Source organism: Vigna angularis, chromosome 4 (assembly GCF_016808095.1).
Source record: "Vigna angularis cultivar LongXiaoDou No.4 chromosome 4, ASM1680809v1, whole genome shotgun sequence".
NCBI lineage: Eukaryota > Viridiplantae > Streptophyta > Magnoliopsida > Fabales > Fabaceae > Vigna > Vigna angularis.
Genome location: NC_068973.1, coordinates 28,175,349 through 28,191,139, shown reverse-complemented (window position 1 = coordinate 28,191,139; position 15,791 = coordinate 28,175,349). Strand labels below are relative to the sequence as shown.

The following is a 15,791-nucleotide window of genomic DNA, read 5'->3' as shown; positions in this document are numbered from 1 at the left end:
CTCGCATATTCAACAACTCTACTCACTCAAAGCAATTCAAATTGGAAACAATAACAGGAATCACTAATTACCAAACTGTACATATCATACTACACGATGCGACAATTAGCTAAGAACTAATCTTTCCAGCAGGTAGCCTCTGCACTGCTTAAAAGAGACATTATAATTTTCTAGGCACTAACTTAAATCGCTTCTTTATTATATCCACTCTTCTATTTAGATGAGACAGCAGCTAAATGAACCTTGGACCTTGGAGTCATCTTCTATTATTCAATTAAAAATGTGAGAAACCATAAATGACAGAAGTCTTCTAAGTTATCACTGTTTATTTGCCACAGCAACGGTGCCCTTCTTGGTTAGGTCCTGCTTGTGCTTCATAAGTTCATCTGGATTCCGGGCTATATTGTGCTCTATATCTTCATTTGTTAGGTATCTGTCAACTTGTGCCGCAGCTTGTCGCCCCTCTGAAATTGCCCATACTACCAGGGACTGACCACGTCGACAATCTCCAGCTGCAAACACCCCTCTAACACTAGTTGAGAAGCGACCGTACTCTGCCTTGAAGTTTGACCTGTTGTCTCGCTCCATATCCAACTTCTCTGCGATTGTCTGCCATACCCGGAGCACAAAAATTAGTTATTAGCAACTTTGTAATGCACATAACTTGTACCAAGGCATGTAACATTCCAGGTTAAAATCACAATATAGGAAATATGTTCAGAAATGAACTGATGAAATAACAGTTATTAAAATTAATGATATATTTGCCTTTTAAAACCAATTTTTTTTCAGTTTTTTTATGATATCAAGTCTTATGACGAGATTATGGGACAACTTTGGGTGAGGTATTATGACGAGATGAAGCTATTATGGATACTCACAGGTTCAGGGCCAAGGAATCCCATGGCCAGTAAAACCAGGTCAGCCTCAATAATCTCCTCAGTGCCCTCAATTTCCTTAAATTGAAACCTCCCAGTAGCATCCTTCTCCCAGCGAACATGTACTATTTCAAGTCCCTTTACTATTCCATTTTCATCTCCCACAAACCGCTTAGTCAATACCTCATAAGATCTTGGATCTTTGCCAAATTTTGCTGCACCTTCTTGGTGCCCATAGTCTACTCTGTATATGCGAGGCCACTGTATTCCAGAAATACTTAGTTAAAAAAGTCATTACCACATTTAAAGGGTCCTTTAAATTTAAATGGCTCATTTTAGTGAATGGTCCGAGTAATGTCAAGCGATATGTCGAATTTAAATATTGACGAGATGGACTGCAAGAATAAACACAACTTTAATTTCACATGGATCTAACCTGTGGCCAAGGGTTGCCTGGGGCCCTAGTTTGTGGTGGCTGAGGTAGAAGTTCCAGATTTACAATGCTACTACACCCATGCCGAATTGATGTCCCTATGCAATCCGTGCCCGTGTCACCCCCACCAATGACCACAACTTTCTTTCCCTTGGCAGAAATGAAGTTTCCATCCTGAAGATTGCTATCAAGCAAGCTTTTTGTGTTTGCATGCAGAAACTCCATAGCAAAATGAATACCGGACAGCTCCCGACCGGGTACTGGGAGATCCCTGCATTGAACGTAAAACTCCCATCTCTTAACAACAACGACTGTTTTATTTTATTATTATACATCCATTCCAAGCAAAATTGAACTGAAACTACAAACAATGATAATATGGACTCCTGCGTTATGTCTCACCTTGGTTTTGTGGCTCCTACAGCTAAGACAATAGCATCATTTTCCTCTCGAAGCCTGTCAAGAGAGTATAAAGGATCATGCCCGACACTAGCATTCATGACAAAGTTAATCCCCTCCTCTGCCATAAGGTTAACACGCCGTTGAACTATATTCTCTTTGTCAGCTTTCATGTTGGGAACCCCGTACATCATAAGCCCTCCAACCCTATCAGCTCTTTCATAAACTGTTACTGTATGGCCCATTTTATTCAGTTGGTCAGCAGCTGCCAGGCCAGATGGTCCGCTTCCAACAATGGCCACTCTTTTCCTGTATGAATTCAGATATTTACTAATGGAACTATTACCTTGGGGATAATTACAATAAACTTTAACTACTGATCGGTTTAATTATAATAACTACAACAAGCCATACATATTAATAAGTGAAAGTTACAAGACACCATGTTGTGGATTGTACATTTAGACCTATCTGATTGAAATGAAACATCAGAAATAACGGAAATAAAACTGAGGAGATGTCAATTAGATGGAAAAAAGTGTATACCCAGTTCTATTCACTGGAGGTCGTGGCACCATCCAACCCTCCTCGAAAGCTTTGTCTATGATGGCACATTCTATGCTTTTAATGGATACTGGATTCTCAATAATACCAAGGACACAAGAACCTTCACAAGGTGCTGGGCATACCCTACCAGTAAACTCTGGAAAGTTATTTGTCTCAAGAAGCCGCTCCAATGCTTCACGCCACCTGTTTTGGTATACTAACTCATTAAATTCTGGTATTTTATTTCCAAGAGGACACCCCGAGTTTTCCTGCAAGTTGATTTAAGTATTCTTTAGTTTAAATGATGAAAGTGAAAATTTGAAGTTACAAAAGAAAGAAGTTCATGGAAGTGGCAATGCACACCTGATGACAGAAAGGAGTACCACAGTCCATGCAACGGGCAGATTGGGTTTTCAAAAGTGGACCAGGTTGTGTTTCCTTCATCACTTCCTTCCAATCATTCATTCGAACATTGGGATCCCTGTACTGAACACCTTCCCTCTCATAAGCAACAAAACCCCTATGTTTGACAGGATCAATTATTTGACTAGGCCTCTTTGAAGATTCAACCTGTTCAATAGTTAGGACATATTAGAAGACATCAGCCAACTAAAAATATAAATGAGTATTCAAGTATCAAACAGTTTTGAATTATATGAAATTTTGTAGAAATGATTTATTCCATACGATAAATTTTCTTGGCGAGGTGGACGAACAAAATTTAACCATATAAAGTTATTATAAAAGATTTAACTTTTTTCAAAATGTAAGTATATCAAGAGCTACATTTGGTGTAAATGGATCCCGTCTTAAAAAAAGAAGTTAATATTACCTCACTAGGCTTCCCATTCGATGATGCAGTAGCCAGTTTCTTGAGCTCTTTAAAAGCATCTTTCTCCGCCAATTCCATTTCACCTTGCTCCTCTCCATGCTTAGAAGCAGACTCTGCGGCATCTTTGGAGGCTTCCTTCAATTTCATACTTGCCAAAACTCGTTTATACTCCTTGGGGAAAACCTTGATAAATTTTGGAAGAAGACTATCAAAGTCAGCAAGCACTTCCTTGGCAAGCACACTATTTGTGTGGCGCTGATGTTGTTGGATCAACATTTTTAGAGTAGCGATATCCTCTTCCTCCTCAATCTTATCCAGATCTACAAGCTCATGGTTGCACCGAGATAGAAACTCTCCATCCATATCAAGAACATAAGCAATCCCACCGCTCATACCTGCAGCAAAATTTCTGCCTGTGTTTCCAAGCACAACAACTATCCCACCAGTCATGTACTCACATCCATGATCACCAACACCTTCCACTACTGCCTTAGCACCAGAATTACGCACACAAAATCTTTCAGCTGCCATACCATTGAAATATGCCTCACCAGATGTGGCCCCATACAGAGCCACGTTACCAATTACAATATTCTGCTTAGGGTCAAAGGTACTCACCTTTGAAGGATAAACTACAACCTTACCACCTGACAACCCTTTACCAACATAGTCGTTGCCATCACCTTCAAGTTCCAAAGTGATGCCAGGACAGAGGAATGCACCAAAGCTTTGGCCTGCACTGCCCTCAAATTTGATGTGAATAGTGTCTGTTGGAAGACCGTTTAAGTGGTACCTTTTAGTAACCTCATGGCTTAGCATAGTTCCCACCGCACGGTTTACATTAAGGATTGGACTTTCAATGTATACTTGTAGACCCTTTTGTAAAGCAGCATCGGACAGGGCTATAAGCTTATTATCCAACGCCATGTCCAAACCATGATCTTGTTTTTGAACACAGTATTGAGAAGCTTCTGGTCGCAGTTCAGCTGCAGGTCTAAGCAATAAAGAAAGGTCAATGTTCTCTAGTTTCTCATTGCTTTTAATGACTTCTTTATCAACTTCGAGCATGTCTGAACGACCAACCATCTCGTTGACAGTACGAAACCCAAGCTGGGACATAATTTCTCGCATTTCCTCTGCTATCATGAAAAAAAAGTTAATGACGTGCTCGGGTTCTCCAGCAAACTTCTCTCTAAGTACTGGATCTTGCGTAGCAATGCCAACAGGGCAGGTATTCTTGTGACACTTGCGCATCATTATGCAGCCAAGAGTAATGAGTGGAGCTGTGCTAAAACCAAATTCTTCTGCACCAAGAAGAGTGGCTATGGCCACATCTCTTCCTGTTTTAAGTTGCCCATCAGTTTGGAGAACGGTGCGACCTCGAAGGTCATTAGCCACCAAAGTTTGATGGGTCTCAGCCAAGCCAAGTTCCCAAGGAAGACCAGCATTTTTTATGCCAGTCCATCTGGATGCTCCTGTACCTCCATCATGGCCAGAGATCAAGACATGATCAGCATGGCCTTTAACAACTCCACTGGCAACTACACCAACTCCAGCTTCAGATACCAACTTCACACTAATTCGAGCAGCAGGGTTCGCATTCTACATATAAACAAAAAGGGATTGAGGAAGAACACCCAAGACAACGAAATTCAACCAAAAGCATCCAATGTAAAAGGATTTAAGCCAGATATGAACCTTTAGATCATGAATTAATTGGGCAAGATCTTCAATGGAGTAAATATCATGATGAGGAGGTGGGCTGATAAGTCCTACACCAGGAGTTGAATTCCTTGTGACAGCAATGTCTCCTATAACCTTGTGGCCAGGAAGTTCACCGCCTTCACCTGGTTTTGCTCCCTGAGGAAAACATAAGTTAAAATAGTACAATTCTAGTATTCTACATTCAATGATAAAATTCAACTTTCCCGAAGGTCAAGTGAAGTAATCAAATATACGTAGAACAACACTCAGATATTAGAGACCATCTGATGATTTTCTTTATAGTATCAGGAAATACAAAGAACATCAAATCCAAATTTGATATTTTTGACAGTTACCTGGGCCATCTTTATCTGCAATTCATCCGCATTTGTAAGATAGTAACTTGTAACTCCAAATCTCCCACTAGCAACCTGTTTGATAGCACTCCTTTTAGGGTTCATTGAGCCATCAGAAAGAGGCTCCATACGAGATGGCTGCTCACCTCCCTCACCTTTGGAAAAAGTCAACAAAAAATCATTTCATAAGAATAAGAAAATTTAGGAAATTGATCTAGAAAAAATAAACCACAAGAAAACAGATGTTTTTCACGTACAAATTGTGCCAAAAAGCATTTGGATATATACACACACACCCTCGAAAAGAAACTTGACAGTTTTTTCCTGTAACAACATAAAGCCATATTTTCTTTAAAAGCAAACCTGTGTTGGATTTTCCTCCCATTTTATTCATAGCAGTTGCCAATGTTGTGTGTGCCTCCAGTGATATTGATCCATAACTCATAGCCCCAGTGCAAAACCGCTTAACTATCTCACTGGCAGGTTCTACTTCGTCAAGGGGAACTTTTACTGCTGCCTCTTTAAATTTCAGAAGTCCCCGCAAATTGCAAGCTTTATTTAACTCGTGAATGAGCTTAGAGTACTGTTTATAGGCATCTATGCTGTTAGTTCTCGCAGCCTCTTGAAGCTTTGACATGGCAAGTGGATCATTCAGGTGAATTTCACCGCCTTTTCTCCAATGATAATCCCCAGGGTTTGGCAATGCAGTTGCTTCAGCACTTCCTGGAGAGAAAACCCGAGAAGGAAAGGCTAACTCGTGCAATTGAAGAGCATCACGAGCAAGCATCTCAAATGTTGCGCCCTCGACTCGACTTGGGGTTCCAGCAAAGCACCTGGCAATCACTTCTGATGAAAGACCCAGAGCTTCAAAAATCTGAGCACCTTTGTAAGAGGCCAAAGTAGATATTCCCATCTTCGCAAGCACTTTCATCATTCCATAGTTGCTTGCTTTGAAGTACTTCTTAACCAGCTCATCTTTTGAGTAGAATTCCCCACTTGATTTTGGTGGGATCTTTCCATCAACCTGTAATCGCCAAATTGCCTCTACAGCCAAATATGGGCATACAGCATCAGCACCGAAGCCAACAAGTGTACAGAAATGGTGCACTTCTCGTGGCTCGGCAGATTCTATTATTAATGCAACTCTAGTACGCTCAAGTGTTTTCACTAGATGTTGATGAACAGCACCAACAGCCAGTAGGGAGCTCACGGCAACACGTTCCCTTGAGAAGGCTACAAGATACAATATGAGATACAAATCGATCAGAAGGAAGTGCAGAGCATATAGTATATACACAATTCAAGTATAATATAATACCTCTATCAGACAGCACAAGGGTAGTGTAGCCATCACCAATTGCATCATGTGCTTCTGCACATATCCTGTCCAAGGCTTCCTCCAACCCTTTCTTACCACGACTCTTCGAGTATGTTATATCTATAACTTTGCTCCGCCATCCCCTATGATTCATTTTTTTAATGGCTTCCATTTCTTCAACGGATAAAAGGGGGCCTTTTAGGGAAAGACGGTGGCATTGTGCCTCGGTGATTTCTGTCAAGTCACCTTCTGGACCAACCATACATTCCATTGAAGTGACTATTTTCTCTCGAATAGGATCAATAGGTGGGTTTGTCACTTGGGCAAACATTTGCTTGAAATATTCGAAAGTGAGTTTTTCTCTATTCGACATTACTGCTAAAGGAGTATCATTTCCCATTGACCCAAGGGCTTCCGTACCATCTTTTGCCATGGGAAGTAATAACATTTCCAAGGATTCAACAGTATATCTGCTTGAATAAAACAGACTATATAAACATATCCTCTGAAAATGCAACAGATAAAGTGAAGAGTATATTCAGGGTGGATATTACGTACCCAAAAGCTTTTAGAGGAGCCAATAAACCATGAATCCCCATATTTTCCATATCCACATCATCACCGTATGCCTGTAACTCGTGGAAAATGTATCAGTGAGAATTGGCAACTACAAATTCAAGCAAAGTTCACACGGATTTTTATTTATACTTACGGGCACAACTCCTGCTATTGTCGGTGGCTCTCTTTCAGATTGCTGAACAGAATCAACTATGTCTTTTAGTTCTAACTTCTGCTTTTTGAGCCATTCCCCATATGGCCTTGCTAATGAATACTGTTCTTTTAAGGCATCGTCATTTACAACAATATGCTTCTCAAAATCCACCAGAAGCATCATGCCTGGATTTAGTCTTCCTTTTCTACACACGTCTTCAAGAGGAATGTCTACAACCCCAACTTCACTAGCCATTACAACACGTCCGCTGTGGGTGACATAAAAGCGGCCTGGTCGAAGCCCATTCCTGTCCAAGGTGGCTCCAAGATAGTGGCCATCAGTAACTGCAATAATATTGAGTCAATACCAAATTAAGAATCCATAAACAAAGGGCGTGTTACAGAAAAGCAGGTAATAATCAGTCCAGTAATTTTACATGCTATAAGAGCTGGCCCATCCCATGGCTCCATTAGAGCCGAGAAGTATTCATAAAATGCTTTACGCTGAGGATCCATGTTCTTGTCATTTTGCCATGCTTCAGGAATCATCATCATAACAGCTTCAGGAAGACTTTTTCCAGACTGAATCAAAAACTCAAGGACGCCATCAAAAGCTCCTGCAGAAGAAAAACAATATTAGTATATTATGATAATACATGTGGCAAACAAAAATAAATTCAGATAACCTGAATCAGATGAATTTGCATCCACAATAGGCAAAAGCTTCTTTAACTCATTCTCCGAGAGACCAAGCTCCTTGCACTTCAGTAGGCCTTCACGTGCCTTCATCCTATAAAAAATAATTTATTAGGTGACATAGTCCTTCACTGCAAATGCAACGAGTAGTATCCAACACAAAGCTGTTCTCCTACTTCAAAATCAACTAGCATCAAACTTGAAAACTTGACTGGAACATGGTAGCGATTACATAAAAAAATAAGTAAAATAATAATGAATTAACTCTTCAATTCATCCATGTCAACAGCACCAGGATATTACTTATACAACAATTTAAATTTGCAGTGCAGTATAGTATTCATCCTTCTAGTTCTTAAACTATGGCATAACAATACTTATTCCAGACATACCAGTTTACATTCCCTCTAAGTGTGTTGATTTCTCCATTGTGCCCCAATACACGCATAGGTTGAGCACGATCCCAACTCGGAAAAGTATTCGTAGAAAATCGTGAATGTACCTGCACATCATGTATGCCAAGTTCTTAGTATTTATGGCTATTTCTTATTACATATAAACTGTTGCAGAAAACCAACAGCATAAACGAATATACTGAATTTCCAGTAGAAATTCCAGAAATCCTATTCCATTTTTCACCAAAATGATTTTTTCCCTCCACCGATATGATGAAATTGTCTTCAAGGCCAAGTAAACACAGAACATCAGCAGAAATTTCTGTAAACAGGATTATCCTCATAATGAGCTGTCTTACCAACTCACCCATTGCATCCAAATTCAAACTTTAATCAAGGAAGCGGAAGAACTTAAGAGATCATTCAAACCTCAATGCCTCAGAAGTCATTCCCCAACCTTGCATCTCTTCAGTTACTGGTTGTTCCCCATGCTGTTTGTTGGAGTATATAGAGTTAGTGGAGAAAGAAGAGAAGTTAATGGATAATAGATTTACCAGGGCCATGTAGCTCGTAAACCTTTCATTGCCAAGGTCTGCAAAATAGTAATCCTTCAACTGAGCTGGTGTTAACTGACCTTTGTAAACAACAGTCCTGTAGAAATTGGATAATGATTTAAACTGTACAGACGTTAAGAGTAACTATAATTTAGTTCTCAAAAAAAAAAAACGCCCCCTCTTGACAAAGTACCTTGATGAGAGAGAACAGACATAGAAATCTGTAATGCCATCATTATCGAGGTTTAATGCAGATGTTATAGCAACCATGGACAGCTTCCTTAATATATACATCTGCGTGGAAGGAACAAAATATCCATTAACCATGACAGAACAAAAACTAAGAACCTCATTTTCCCCTCTTAATCCAAGAATTTTGCTAGCATGTTATTACAAAGGCCAAATTAAATGTTAATTTTTAAAGTAAAAGTCATATCGAGAGGTACCTGTCTTTCCAAATCAAGTTTTGACAGAGTACTTGGTGTAAGAAATACTTGTTCAATGACAGGCTCAGTTAGCAGGGCTGATTTACCCAAACCCGAGTTATCAGTGGGAACAGAACGCCAACCAAGAACAGAATGACCCAGAGATTCGGCAACCTGACAACAAAGGAACAGAACATATAAAAATAAATGCCACGAAGATAAAATAAATATACCAGTTTTCACGATGATTTTAATAGCAGAACACAAATAATAAACACTAGTGAAACAAACCCCATGTCAATGTCAACTACAACTTCAGCATAACATACCAAACGCTACGAATATACCTTTTGAAATATAGTTTTTCTCAAGCAAGCATGCATGAACTTAAACTTTAAACTAACAAAGAAATTTCAAATTTAAGTTACATTTTGAAATGCAGTTTTTCTCAAGCAAGCATGCACAAAATTAAGTTTTAAACTAACGAAGAAATTTCAAATTTAAACCACCTTTTGAAATACACTTTTGCTCTCTTCTCTGCGACTGTCGGATGTAGGCAAGAAAAGCATGCCAATTGCATATTTTCCGGGTGGTGGAAGCTCAAAATCCACAACCTGCAAACATCAAACCTCTTAGAATCATCACCCTAAAGAGACAACAAGTTAAAACACTAATGAAAAACTAAGCATATTTCCATTCATCATCATGTTCCCTGAAGAAGATAGAGACTGAAGAATCAGTCAACACATCTATGGATATATTTAAGAACTAATTCATGTTTAGTTATCCTTAATCCAGAACATCTTGTAGTGATTAATCTGATTCTCAAGTAAAAAGGTCCTAGAAAAGCACAATGAAAATCTGCATAGAAGATGAAGAAATTTGTTTCCATGATTTCAGAAGTTAAACCCAAAAAAAAATTCTTATAGTATTTGATTTGCTTAATTGGTGTGTAAGATATGTACTAGACGGTATTTGACTAATATGAATTTAAACAATCGAGTCATATGTATATTAGTATATAATTTAATAATTTAAGTTGACTCATATTTTTAAAAATAATCTTATGTCAAATATTAATAATTTTAAAAGGTTATTTTAAGTAGGAGGAGAAAAGGAACAGAAGGTGCTTCTTTGTATGCAGTTTTGTTTATGAAAGAAGTTAAATAAAAAGTACAATATTGTTATATTTTGAAATTAGACTCTATATATGTAGTTGGTAGAGGTAATTTTTTATCTGCACTTAAAATATACTGTGGCGTAATTGACATATAGATACGCCACTTAATTCAACCATTTAATCTATTCCTTTTCGATCATATATATTTTTAACTTTCACTTTATTTTCTACTTTTATTTCTCTCTTCTTTCCACCCCAATCCACCACCGCAAAGATATGTTGAATAATCCACCAAAAGTGATGTTGAATTTAGTATTTTTCAAATTTTAAAAGTCTACTAAATCTCATGATAATTTTGAATCCAACTATATTTATTAGATTTGGTGCATTCAGCCCTATTTACGGAATAAATATTAACATAATTGCATAATAATAAAGAAATTCAACCGCCCGAAAGAAAAAACATACTTTAACATATCAGAAAAGTTTCAAAAATAAATAAAAAAGATGAAAAGCGAATATAGCTGTGCGCCGGCGCCGAATCTTTGAAACACATGACCAAAACACTTTTTCCGAATAAAAAACAATAAAAAAAAGTTGGTTACATTCCAATACAAAAAACAGTTACATACCAAAAATAATAATTCTAACGTAAATTAATTGTAAATACTAACTTTGTGAAAAATATTCAAATTAACTTTTGATTTAATCATATTTTATATTTCTTTATTATTTTATAAAACTAAGACTTCTGAATTCTTTTAAATTATTAGTATCTTAAATCATTGTTACAGACTGGCCAAAATATGATAAAACAAAATTGGAAAATAAAACAACAATTTTTTTCGTAATAATAAACTTTTACAAACAGTATATAGTAAGTGGAATATGCTTAATCCAACGAAGAAAAAATCACGCGTTCTCCATAAAAATTAAAACGAAATAAAATACCTCCTTGTAAAATTGGTGAGGTAAAGCAACCATGATCCCTGCCCCATCACCAGTATTAGGTTCGCAACCGCAAGCACCTCTGTGCGTCATGCGAACTAGCATCTCCAAAGCATCGGCCACCTAAACAAAACCACCCTGAATCAAAACAAAAACGCATATCCAAACTCACATGCAACCGGCAAAGTCGCACTCACCGTTTTCCGGTTGCTTTCACCAGACAGTTCCGCCACGAATCCCACACCACAGGAGTCCTTGTCCATGGCCGGATCGTAAAGTCCGAGCGGTTTCTTCGGCACGGTGGACATCCCCGACCGAACCACGACCCTGAGCTTCGGCCTACGAAGTGGCCCCTCCGATTTCCAAACGTGAAGGCGCTCGGAACCCAGCCATTTCCCGCTGGAACGCAACCGTGTTCCCAAAAACCTCGTCACTCTCACCGCGCATCGAGAGTTAAAGAGTGATTTCTCGGTTTCGCAGGGTATAGTTCTTACGGAAGGAACCTTAAGCGTGGTAAACGAGATAGATGAAGACATCTCTTGGTGAGATTGTGAATATGTGAAAAAAAAATGTTGAAAAGGCTTCGGTGTTTGATTGTTATATTATATTTTTACGGTGAAATGCAACAGATCTGACATAAGAGAACGTTGTTCCGTTGGTATGGAAATGAAAGAAGCGAGAGGAGTGCGCCGCCGCGAGGGAAACGGTTGGTGTGAGATCAGTGAATGGCAGAGAACTAAAGTGTTGAATTTATAGAGAGTGCGTGTTTGAAGGAGGGAGTGAGGTGTTTGTTTTTTTCCATAGAATTTATCTAAAAAATAAAGGAAAAAGGAGCTCTGGGAACACAAGATATTTATTTATTACTCTCTCCCTTCAATCATTTTTATTTCTCATATAATCTTCTACTAGCCAAATATTTATACTTCTTATCATCATTTATATATAACTTATGGAAATATATCACATAATTCTCCAATTAACCTATAGTTATATAGCAGTGTAATAAAGTTATCAGCAAAGAAAATGTATCCTCTTTTGTGTTTTTTTGTAAAGGTTAACTTTTAAATATTTATTTCATTATTTCAAAAAATAATAATATTCGTTATTTTTTAAATTTTATATCTCAGTTTAATATTAATTAGTTTGTATATATTTATTACATAAGGAAATCTTATAAATATATATTCATTATGATGTAAAAATTAATAAAGACAATATAGGAAGTTTTATTAATATTTTATTGAGATACATAAATTTATTGTTGTTATACATTTAAATTAATCTTAATCCACCCTTAGAAGGAAACAGTCAATACTTTCCTAAAAGAAAAGATAAAATAAATTAATGAAATAAAAAAGGGTGAACTTTCACACTCTTTAATTATATTTAAAGTTTAATTTTAATAACACGGAGTATTATGTAATGAAATTAGTTTGTATGCCTATCATTCTTTTATCACTACAAAATTAACACGTTTTAAAAGGTTTTTAATAATTCAAACACTCCATTAGTTAAACTTATTACACACATCATTACTGTAAAATTTAATTTTGATTTAAAAATAGTATTAATCAGGTGTGCAGTAAACTACATTGATCTAAAATTTTGCCGAAGATATACCTGTAATACCTTTTAAAATTTAAGTAAATAAATAAGAGAGATAGAAACTCTAACCCTAGTTATCTATATCATCCATCAAATAAAGTAATTAATAATAAAGATTATCTATTTTGTAATCTTGCTTGTCTAAACATTTTTTATGACTGTCCTTAAAATTTGAAGAGTATTTGTATTGTATTCTATTTTGTTTTACCTTTTATTTATTGGAGAAAAGTGAAACAGTAGTTACTTTATAGAAACAACATAATTAAAATCATATTCATTAATAATAAACATAAATATTGATTATTGAATTAATGCCAACATAAAGTAAGACAAATTATTTCAGAAATAAATGTGTCCTCTAACAATTTGAAATCTGATTTTTCATAATATAATTCTAATAGATCATTTCTATAAAAAATAATTAAAAATTTTAAAAAAATATTATTTTAATATAATTAAATTATGAAGAAACCATGAGATTATGCGGCATGCTTTCATCGGCCCCACCTTCTCGTTAACTACTAACATACTTTTTTTAAAAAAATGAAGTAAAATGATACCTTTGAACAAAAATGAACAGGAATAACATAACTAACATTAACTATTGATTAAAAAAACAAATTTTACAAAAAAAAAAAGTTAATATAGATATATATTATTTAAAAAAATATAAAAAAGGACATGTAATATATAAAGTATTTAAAAGTTATAATTACTATGCAGCTCTTCTAAAACAAAAATAATACATATGTTTATATATTTAACAGAACTTGTGGAGACACGAACATGTGTGTTTAATTTGTTTATAATAAAAATATAATTAAAAAACAGTGCGTAAAAGAAAATTACTAAATTTTATATTAAAATATATACATAAAAAATCCTACAAAATATTTTTTATTAATTTTTACAATGCAGTGTAGTTTTTCATGAAAACAAGTTAGTTTTCATCAAGAAAAACAGTGGAAAAACTAAACAATTGCAAAAAAAGAATCTGTCATTAACTATTATAGATAGTATTTAGAGTTACATATGCAGATAGATTAATATTAATATATAAAAGAAAGTTGAAGATTTGAGGATCTTAATATTACATTAATTTTATAACAGAAGTAGTAGTTATAAGTAATAATCTAGCATCAGCATGACAAGTTGTATGATTATTCTGGTTGATCCTGAAGCAGAGACGAACACTACCCTTTACCGCCTAGAGTTGAAAACAGGCTCTTCAATAATGGGTGGTCCCACCGTTGTTTTCTTAGTGACTGACGCAGCACCAAACAGAGTAAACATTGAACTGCACCTGGTTTGGTTTTACATGTGCTGTGGTCAATGCAAAGAAAGAAAAGAAAATGAAAGAGTATCCTAATTTAAAACAAATGTTGACGTCACTCGTTAATTTCCAGAAATCAGAAAACAGAGAGAAATGCGGCATATCGAGGTTGCTGTTGCGTGTGTTCCTTTTCATTGTGAGTATCAAATTTGTTTTTGATGACTGTGTGTGTCATCCATGCTTATGCAAGTTGCAGAACTGCACTTTTATATTTGTAAGGAGGATACTGACTAAAGAGGGTGGCAAGCCCACACTCCACACACAGTCAACACCTTCATTATTGGCCAATATCAATTTCATGTTATCCAAAAAGTTACCCATTCATCTGGGTAATGCTGCCTCTGCACATCACCAGTAATTTTTATTGGTTCATGCATTTTTTTTTTTAGGAAATTTAGTTAAAATTTAATATAAAGAGGAATTATCTCTTAGGATAAGATCAAAGCCTCACGTCCAATGAAAATAAAAGATAAAAATAAATTTATATAACTATGTAAGATATCTTGAGTATCTTATGAAAAATTATGTGTAGAAATGAATTTTAAAGGTTACAGAATTTATATAAAATATATTAGTATTTATATATTATAAATTTATCTTATTTTTAATTAATGTGACATGGAACAGTTAAATTAAATGAATCGATTATAGGTATTGTCGGCTTTGAAAATTTGTTTTAAAGTTTAAGCCACATATATTCAATCCATAGTGCATGACCGTTTGATAAGTTGAGAAGCTAAGTGATTAACTTCAACCATTTGCTTAACACGCACATGGTGGCGCTCTTTCAATCATCCCAAAAGTCGCGTGCCCAAACCCAACCCCACTTTCTCAAACACACAAGTACCTTTCACATTTTTATAGGATTATTTCTACTACTGTATTGTCGTCTATTAAAAAAACTTCCACTTAAACTTACTGTTTTTCAATGCTATGCTTTATTTACTCTTCCTGGTACATTTCATGTTAGTTTAAGGTTCTCTTTCACCTTTCTCTTCCTTAGTGTCACCAATTATTTTAATTTATTCATTGGTGTAAATATTGATCATGGTAGTATTATAATTATAGTTTCAGTAAACTTTTCAAATAAAAAACAAGTATAATTTATTTTGTATTCCAGTAGTATAAAAACATGGAATATCTTATGATCATATAGTTTGTTTTTTAATAATAAACATGTCACAGTAATATAGAAAGAGTATTTTGTAACATCTCAAAATATAGTCTAAACTATAGAAGAGAGGCATCACATACATGATAAAATAAAACAATTATTCAACTAATATAAAATATTTCTTTTACAGTCATTTAAAAATAATTATAAATTTAAAACTTTACATGTACAATAGGATACTCAAAACTATCTACAGGATTAGACTAAACTAACTACTTCGCAGCATCACCTCCATCCAATGCCTACTCTAGAGACACCTCTTCTCTCGCTGCTCACATCCAAAGGATGATCATTGCAGAAGAAAGAACACCAATATATACAAAACACAAACACACAACAAGGTAAGCTAGTTTAAACAAAGATT

The 15,791-nt window shown here is 35.6% G+C and overlaps 1 protein-coding gene across 4 annotated transcripts; it reads right to left on the bottom strand.

Moving 5' to 3' along the window:
• Nucleotides 1–6: 6 nt before the first annotated feature.
• LOC108331410 (glutamate synthase [NADH], amyloplastic) lies at nucleotides 7–12,076 on the bottom strand. 4 transcript variants are annotated; one of them, XM_017566070.2, is made up of 22 exons: nucleotides 11,513–12,076; nucleotides 11,319–11,438; nucleotides 9,757–9,861; nucleotides 9,269–9,421; nucleotides 9,016–9,116; nucleotides 8,823–8,919; nucleotides 8,266–8,375; nucleotides 7,864–7,967; nucleotides 7,615–7,794; nucleotides 7,179–7,522; nucleotides 7,025–7,095; nucleotides 6,467–6,936; nucleotides 5,512–6,381; nucleotides 5,149–5,303; nucleotides 4,787–4,948; nucleotides 3,089–4,690; nucleotides 2,620–2,826; nucleotides 2,257–2,525; nucleotides 1,714–2,019; nucleotides 1,315–1,582; nucleotides 882–1,139; nucleotides 7–609 (listed from the first exon to the last, which is right to left on the bottom strand). In XM_017566070.2, exons 1-22 carry the CDS (start codon nucleotides 11,849–11,851, stop codon nucleotides 319–321), a joined length of 6,582 nt encoding a protein of 2,193 aa, XP_017421559.1. In that variant the 5' UTR covers nucleotides 11,852–12,076; the 3' UTR covers nucleotides 7–318. The 4 variants fall into 4 exon arrangements, with proteins under 4 accessions (XP_017421559.1, XP_017421561.1, XP_017421560.1 ...); XM_017566072.2 differs by lacking the exons at nucleotides 9,016–9,116; nucleotides 9,269–9,421; nucleotides 9,757–9,861; nucleotides 11,319–11,438; nucleotides 11,513–12,076 and adding an exon at nucleotides 8,698–8,759 and having other exon boundaries at nucleotides 8,845–8,860; XM_017566071.2 differs by lacking the exons at nucleotides 8,823–8,919; nucleotides 9,016–9,116; nucleotides 9,269–9,421; ... (1 more) ...; nucleotides 11,319–11,438; nucleotides 11,513–12,076 and adding an exon at nucleotides 8,628–8,815.
• Nucleotides 12,077–15,791: the final 3,715 nt, after the last annotated feature.

Coding starts and splice junctions, on each gene's coding strand:
- LOC108331410 (XM_017566070.2), bottom strand. CDS start 11,851: ATGTCTTCATCTATCTCGTTTACCACGCTTAAGGTTCCTTCCGTAAGA. Junction 7,096..7,178: donor CAATAGCAGGAGTTGTGCCC/GTAAGTATAAAT, acceptor CACGAGTTACAG/GCATACGGTGATGATGTGGA. Junction 2,827..3,088: donor CGAATGGGAAGCCTAGTGAG/GTAATATTAACT, acceptor ACTATTGAACAG/GTTGAATCTTCAAAGAGGCC.